Below are 8266 nucleotides of genomic sequence, written 5' to 3' on the forward strand. Positions count from 1 at the left end.
CATTCAGGAAATTGGGTTCCTCCCTTTAAACCACAGACTAATGATAGAGAGCAAATTTCCCAAAGTCACCCCAGGTCCATCCAGGGGCCTAGGAGGACGCACTGTTTAATCGGAAGTATAAAAACTCTTCTGAAAAGGAAGTGGGAACAGGAGGTGATGACAAAGGTCAAGAAACAGTGGCCTCTGGCTTTAAGAAAGTGAGAAGACATTCTGATATTCTTGGCCCACATCTTTTCCCCTAAATCAGCCTTCCTGGGAGATCTTGACATCCTACACCCCAGACGTCCCCCAGCCCATTTCTCTGGCTCCATGCAGTAATTTGAGTTAGATATCAGACATCCAGGGCTCTAAGGTGAACAGTCAGGTGTCAGGGTCATTCTAAGGCTGATGGGGAGGGGTCCCCTCTCTGTAGAGAAGGAAGCGATTTGGTCAGTCCTGGGCTCCCACCTGACACCAAGTCAGAGAGGAGAGCACTACCTCCTGGTGCCTCCCAGCTGGCACCATGCCCCTTCCAGGCCTGGCTGTGCCAGAAGCAGCCCAGGGACCTGTTGGAGATGCCAGACCAGGCTGAATAAAGGCAGCTTCTGCAATCGGTTTTCTGGTGCCCTAATCCCAGGGGAGCTAGCCCCAAGCAAGGCGGCCCCTAGCCTCCCCGTCAATGCCCTCTCCTCCATTCCCAGTTTGGAAGGTCCAGCTATCCACACAGAGGGAGTTGTGGGCCGTGCCTGCTAGAATCTCAGGGCCTGCAGGGTGGGTGAGGACCTTTACACCCTAAGTCCACAAATGCCCCCTGCCCCCAGACCTGCCACATGCCTAGCGCTGCGCCTGGTTCTGGGATGCCCCCTGGTGCCCCTTGTTCATCTGAGTCTCTGCCTCTGTCCTTCTCGCTCTCTGGGTCAGGGCAGGAGGTTTGGGAAAGGGTAGGAGGAGGTGTGTCACAGAAGGCCTCATTCAGCCCCCCAGCTCCACAGCCCCGTCTGGAGGCCCTGGGTGGGTAACTCCCTCAAATGTTCGCATTACCCTCCCACTCGGCAGTGATGCCCGTCTCTAGACAGGTCACCCTCATGAATCCAAATTGGCAGTGAGGCTGCAGGCATCTCTGCCACCCACAGGCATCTCCAGCGCGACGTCTTCAAATGAAATCTAATCAGATGGCTACACGTAAGAAAACATATATGCAAACTGTCACCTGATAAATACTAAACAGCCTTTAAAACATGAACAATGTCCATACATGGAACTACGCCCACTGACTGAAAATGCAGAGCACCAAACAGAAGGCATGCACCAAACATCATCCTGTGTAAAATTCACTCAGCCACCAGGGGCGGAAATGACTCCTGTGATAGTCAATCAACTAGAATTTGATGGACACAAAGTTCTTTTGATCTATAAGGCTAAGTGAATAGTTTCTAATGGGTCTCTGATACAAACCCATTTCCTCTCCATTTATCTTAAAATCGAATTGAAACCAGAGCCTAAAAGACAGCAGGGCCCAGACAGGCAGGGGTAGCTGAGCAGATGGGACCACCACACTCACCCTCCAAGCTGCCTTCAGGTGCAGCCAAGCCACGGCCCTGCTCCCGGGAGGTGCCAGCTCCAGGCTGCTAGCTCATGACAAAGACTGAGCATCCTGACGCACAGGAGAGCTCTGCAGGCCCCCACAGGCCCCCAGGAGAGGTGCTCGGGGGCTCCGGCTAATGAAGCTCCAGCCAGTGTTTGGCACCAACATGGCATCACGGGGGAGGGGCGCGAGGGGGAACCAGAGAAGATCAAGGACTGCCGGCCCTGAAGGAGGTGACAATTCCTTCTCAGTCTTGTTGGGGTGACACACGGTAGGAGGCCACGTGGGTGCCCATCATGCTGGGGGAAGTCATCGGGTAACTGTGGTGACGGCAACTTGCTCATCCATTAGGAAAACTGGGTTAGATGCGCGTGCAGAACGCAAAGGATCCCAAAATACAGGGCCGAGAGGGAAAGTCAGGAATAGAATAAGCTGTAAAACAGGGTACCTCCTAGGTAAATTAAAAACATGTACAGTTTCAAGAAACCATCACAGCCAGCGGAGCCTAAGGAGGCAGGATACCTATACATAATGTGGCATCTGGGATGCGATCCGGCACAGAAAAAGGATAGGAGGTAGAAGCTAAATAAATCTGAATAAAGTAGAGATTTTAGTTAATGATAGTATATCAATACTGGTTCATTAATTGTGATAAAGGTACCATATTAATGCAGGGGCACCGGGATGGCTCAGTCAGTTAAGTGTCGGCTCAAGTCATGATCTCACGGTCGTGAGACTGATCTCCATGCTGGGCGTGGAGTCTGCTTAAGATTCTCCCTCTCCCTCTCTCAAAAAGAAAGAAAGAAAGAAAGAAAGAAAGAAAGAAAGAAAGAAAGAAAGAAAGAAAGAAAGAAAGGAAGGAAGGAAGGAAGGAAGGAAGGAAGGAAGGAAGGAAGGAAGGAAGGAAGGAAAAGAAAAGAAAGTACCATATTAATATAGATGTTAATAGTAGAGGAAACCGGGTACGGAGTATATGGAAACTCTCCGTCCAATTTTTCTGTAAATCTGAAACTGTTCTAAACAATAAAGTCCGCTTTTTAAATGAAAAACTTGCATAAAGCAAGAACAGCGCCAGGGCACTTGCTGGGATGAGCACTGGGTGTTGTATGGAAACCAATTTGACAATAAATTATATTTAATAAAAATTAAAACATTAAAAAAATTTAAAAAGCAAGAACAGCACCATCCACTCCCCCAGGAACATACTGCACTGGAACGACTGCCTGTGGAGGGAACAGGCAAATATCAAGGCGGGCGTTTAAGTACATGACGCGAGGGTCCTCCCTGTACGCCAATGGTGATAATGTGCCACGACTGACAAGTGCCATTAACTTAACACTTTGCATCAGAGGTCCCAAAACTAACAATGATTAATTTTCAGAAAAGAGAGAGAGAGAGAGACAAAACTGCAGGAGAGTAGGTCACAAAGGCCACATGAGTGGAGGGGGCTCTGGGTTGCTGAGTGACCTGGAGGGGCCTCGTGAGGCAAAAGAGTTAAACAGGCTTTGAAGCTGGGGTGGGGGGCCGGGGGTGTGGAAGTTGGCGCTTTGTGCTGGTTGCAGACCAGGGATGACCATCCAGGACACGCTCCATGTCCCCATCTAACACTGGTCAGTCCCAAGAGCTATTTCTGGGCCCTCCGAATTCCCAGCCAAAGCCAGGAAAACCTAAATGGAACCTGCTGGTGGGCAGCAAAGCTGGGCAGTGATAGAATAGTCGTAAGAGTTGCCAGGGCAGTTATATTCGAATTTCAGATCAGCAACAAATAATTTTTCTAGTATTAGGTATATCCCAAATATTGCATGGGACATACGTATGCTAAAAACGGATATGCTGTTGATCTGACATTCAAATGTAACTAGCCATCTTGAATCTGCTAATCTGGCAACTCTAATTAATAACAGTAGTGACATGCACTATTACTGTCCTAAGTACTTAATTTACTTGTCTTGTTTTCCTCTTCAAACAACCTCCTGAAGAATACATCACTACCCCCTTTTTACAGACATGGAAACTTGGACGCCAGACCTGGGATATGAACATCTGTGTAAAGAGCCCACCCTCTTGAGCATGATGCTGTGCCCCAACTAAGTGGCTGAACAAGGCCCAGGCCTCTGCTCCCTGACACCCAGAGACAGGTGTGTCCACAGTGGTGGTACCAAGCTCCTTGCATGGTCTTCAAAACACATTACCACCTGAAAAACCTTCCCACCAGACCCAATTCATCAAGTGAACTTTGGGTTTCAAAAAGGGAAAATCAAGGGAGCCCCAATGAGTCCTAAAAGAGTACAATCTTCCTGCATTGGTGGAAAGAACAAGGAGAGAAGCAGTTCCTACTTTGAGGGTCTAGATAGGCAGCACACATCAGCAGGGCAAGGGTCTGAGCCGAGCCGCATGCCATCCCTCCTGGAGACAGAGAAATAGATGAATGACCCCTGGAAGTTCTGTCCAGTTTGGGGACAGTATTAACTTGAGTCCTAAAGAAAAATTAGAAAACAGGTTTCTAATGAGAATGGCACCCCACCCCTCAGCATGACTCATATTTAAAATAATACTAAGGAACATTTATTGAGCACCTACTATGTATTGCACATTGTGCCAGATGTTTTCACTGCCCATCAATTGCTGGGGCATGTAAACCTACAGTCCAGCAGGGCATTTGCCTATTTTGCAGATGAGGAACCTGAGATTCAGGGAGATCACTTATTTATTCAACTACATGACTTTACTGTTCAGTCTCTGTCCTGAGTGCTGAGGATGCAGAAGTGAACCAAACAAGACCCCTGCCTTCATGAATCTGGTTGGGGCGCAGATAAAAAAACAAATCTATTATGCTGTTTCAGGTAGCAGTGCCAAGTGTGATGAAGAAAAGTAAAGCACGGTCAAGGAACAGAATGATAGGGTGGGAGTATTTTAGCTAGGATGGTCACGAAGATGTCTGGAAAGAGGTGACATTTAGGCAGAGGTCTGAAGTGAGGGACTGAGCATGCCCAGGTCTGCGAAGGGTGCCCAAGGCAGAGGGGACAATCAGCGCAAAGGCCCTGAGGTAAGGGTGACCAACACACAACCAAGATAATGCCAATGGGCTGGAGGAGGTACAGGAAGGTGGGAGGGGTAGAAGATGAGTTCAGAGGGGATGGTTAGGCCAAGTCATCTTTAAAGGATCACTGTGATATGAAGAAATGGATGGATGGATGGATCCAAGAATGGATGGTCGGATGGACAGATGGATATGTAGATAAATGGACTTCCATGGATTCCTTCAGGCTGCTACTGACCAGGGGTGAGAATATATGTAGCTCACAAGTTGATAAAATATGTCCAATGTTCAGTTTCCAATTAATCATCTCCCTCAGAGGGCCTCAGGCAAGCACATTCCTTAGTGAAGTATATGCCCTAGAGAGGAATTTGATCCAAAGTTGCACAGGCAATCTGGGTCTTCATTCCAAGGAAACCATTTAAAGAAACCAAGGCAAGGCAGAAGTGTCTTGCCTCCAATCTCTAGGCCAATGCCCACAGAACAGGCTGGACATCACCATCACTGCCTTCACCACCTGGGACTCCCCTAGGCAGAGGCACCAGCTATACCAATGCTCTTCCTCAAGTCTTTGAACAAGAAAATCTTGTATGCTCATCAGATTTAAAAAAAAAAACAAAAAAAAAAAAACAAAAAAAAAAAACCACGCCACCTGCCAGAACAAAGCCAACACTCCCGGCAGGTGACACTGGTCACCAGGGCCCCAGTCCTACAAGGCCATCCCATCCCACGACCCTTTACCACCTGCCCAGCCTCACCTCCACATCCTTCTCGAGCTCAAGCCCTGCCTCCATGAGGTTGTGCTCAAACTCCTCCCGCTGTTCCTTCCTCTCCTCCTCCAGGGCATCAAGTGGCCCCAGTTCAATGTCACCGTGGCCACCAGCACGAGGTTCCTTGCCTGTCTCCCCATTGGAGACAATCGCCAGCGAGGGGCCAGGGGAGCCATGGCCAGGGTGCACCCCACGTTTCCGGTAATGGTAGGCGAGCACATAGTCGACCTTCCTCTGGTTGTCATGGAAGTGCATGCGGCTCAGACGGGCCTCTGAGGACACTGGCTCGTTGGCATCCAGGTAGTTATTGATGACCTGGCCAGAGAGAACGGGACAGAGACAGCGAGGTCCAGTGAGGAGGAGTGAGAGACGGAGGAGGCTAACCCTGTGCTCTGGGCCCAGGGCGGTGGACTAGGAGGCAAGGCCCTCAGGCCCAGTGAAAGCCACACAGTGGCCTAAGTCCTTCCACCATACCCAGCCCACTCAGCCCTCCATCCACATGTCCACAGCCTGGACACCGATGCCTTCACTCCTGCCCTGGCATCCGTGCACACACGTATGCTCACACGCACAGACGACACGTGCAGCAGCGAAGCCCTGTGCTTCCGCACCTGCCTGCACACCAGAGCCATGCACCACCCCTGCACACGCACACACAGCATCGACACACAGCACCTCTGCACCAGCTCTCCTGCACCCATCTGTGCACAAGTGCACTCTGGCACACGCAGCCCTCCACATGCACGGTAACACACCCACGCACACTCATCTCCTTGCAGATCCGCCGGCCTGCCTGCAAACGCATGCACGCTTACACACCCATTACTCACTGGCAAGTTCTCTGGATCCATTGGAACAAGGGCCAGTTTCTTGTCACCCGGCCCACCCCAGCCCCACCCCACGGGGATTCACTCTACACTATGCCCCTTCACAGCCCCACATCCTCCTCCTCCTCCTCTGCAGCCACCAGTGGGGACGGCAGCAGGGGGACTGACTTCTGCTCCCGACCAGCCTGGAGGTGGGAGGTTGAGAGAAGAGGAGGGGAAAGAACAAGGCGGAGCAGGCGAGGGACCTGCCTCCCTCCCTTTGGGCGTCTCCCTGTTTATTACTGGTTTGGTACCCAGCTGCCTCTGCAGCCACCTGGGAGGTCACCTGGGCAACCAGATGAAGCGCCAGCCACAGGGGAGAGCCTCAGAGCCACCACGGCAGAGGTCTGGTTCCTCAGACCTGTGAGGGGAGCCAAGGAGTCTGCAGACCAACAGGTGGGCTCACGTGGCCTCACACCTCCCTCTCCCTGTCCTCTGACCACAAGACTCCAGCATAGTCGGGACACTGTGCCACCATGACTTGGAGAGAGAGGAAAAGGCCCTAAGAAAAACCCTGGAGATCTCTCTCTCTCTCTCTCTCACACACACACACACACACACAAACCCCTGCCCCCCAGGTGGAGAGTGTCTCAGTCAAGAGGCTCCCTTTGGGCCCCCAACAGGGCCAGCCTTTACCCCACCCCAGCACTCACCGAGCTGCCACAGGAGCTCCCTCCACCGGAGGGCGGGCCAGAATCTCGGTCATGGTCAGAACTGCCCTGCGGACCCGGGGCTTGGGAACCGGGAACCTTGAGGTATTGCTGGCCACGTTTGGGGCCCTGGCCACCTCTGGCCACTGCCCGAGGGCTCAGCCGGCGTGGGGAGCCAGGGAGCAGGGGGATATCTGTGAGAGGAAGAGACAAAGGAGGCAAAGCAGCTTCAGGTGACAGAAAACCCAGGACACAGAGAAATTGAGGCATTGATGGGAGGGGAACTGGGATGTCCCTAAGAAAAAGGCCACATCTCCTCACAGCCTTGGTTAGCCAGGGGGGAAGAGGGTCTCAGCCGCTACATACACATGCATGCACACACGCACGCACCCTGGGCATGGAGCCACCAGCAGGAGCCCCTTCAGATGATGGGTGCCATAACCTCTTATAATTCCCAAACAAGAGAAGGTGGCTCCGGCGAGCCAGGGTAAGTGGAGCACTCCTTGGAGAGACACCTTGAATTAATGCCAAAGGCTTGAGTTTGGGGGCCTCTCCCAGGGCAGCCAGGCGGCCCTCATGGCCCGAGGAGAGAGCAGAGAGGAAGAGAGACCAACTGTGGGGCCCCTGAGGGCAGGGCCGGGCTCTGACAAAAGCACTGCCTCCAATGCCCTTGAGGGGTTCCCATGCACCTGCTGCCCCCACCGGGGCTTCGGAGCTCCACAGCCCCTTCTGGACCCTCCCCAGAACAGCCCCCGGAACAACCCACAGTGGGAGCAGCAGTGCTATTTCAGGGAACTTCCAGCTTCACCTCTGGAGGGAAAAGACCCAGGCTGGTGACAGAATTGCAGAATGTCACAACTGGAGGGGACTGAAGCATTAAACACTCCGCTTTGCACCAAAAAGCCCCAGGCAGGGGCCATGAGCTAGCTGCCAGGGCCTCGAGGCTGATGAGACTCGATCTGTCCCTGCGTCTGAGAAATACTCTTTCCAGCAAAGCAGCAAACCCAGTGCGCCTGGGCCTAACCCTGAGCTCTGCCACTTGCTCTGAGAATTCTCTGAGCCTGTTTCTTCAACTGCAACATGAGAATCCCACACTTGCAGGGTTGTAGTGAGAATTCGAAGCAGAGATGTACATGCGAAACACCCAGGGTAGTCATCAGCCCATGGGTGGGAATAAAAGGTGCTTATTATAATTATTATTATTTTCATTTTGAGCTCCGTGTAAGAAGAAATCATACCATATACATCCAGCTCAGCCCTCAGCACCTGCTGAATGAATGAAGGAACAAAAAGCACCTGGAAGGAGAGCTTCTGATCAGTGACCAGCTTGTAGAGCAGCCCCTTAGGTGCCCAGCTCTCTGCTGGACAGTTCAGGAGCC

The 8266-nt window shown here is 51.9% G+C and overlaps 1 protein-coding gene across 1 annotated transcript in view; it reads right to left on the minus strand.

Moving 5' to 3' along the window:
* ANO2 (anoctamin 2) overlaps window positions 1-8022 on the minus strand; it is a 319011-nt gene extending 310989 nt beyond the window's left edge. The window contains exons 1-3 of the mRNA XM_042948267.1: window positions 7983-8022; window positions 6891-7114; window positions 5360-5686 (exon numbers count right to left, since the gene is read on the minus strand). Of these exons, the coding sequence (XP_042804201.1) occupies window positions 5360-5686; window positions 6891-7114; window positions 7983-8022 (591 nt within the window). The remainder of the gene's footprint in view (window positions 1-5359; window positions 5687-6890; window positions 7115-7982) is intronic.
* Window positions 8023-8266: the final 244 nt, after the last annotated feature.

Source organism: Panthera leo, chromosome B4 (genome assembly GCF_018350215.1).
Source record: "Panthera leo isolate Ple1 chromosome B4, P.leo_Ple1_pat1.1, whole genome shotgun sequence".
Taxonomy (NCBI): domain Eukaryota; kingdom Metazoa; phylum Chordata; class Mammalia; order Carnivora; family Felidae; genus Panthera; species Panthera leo.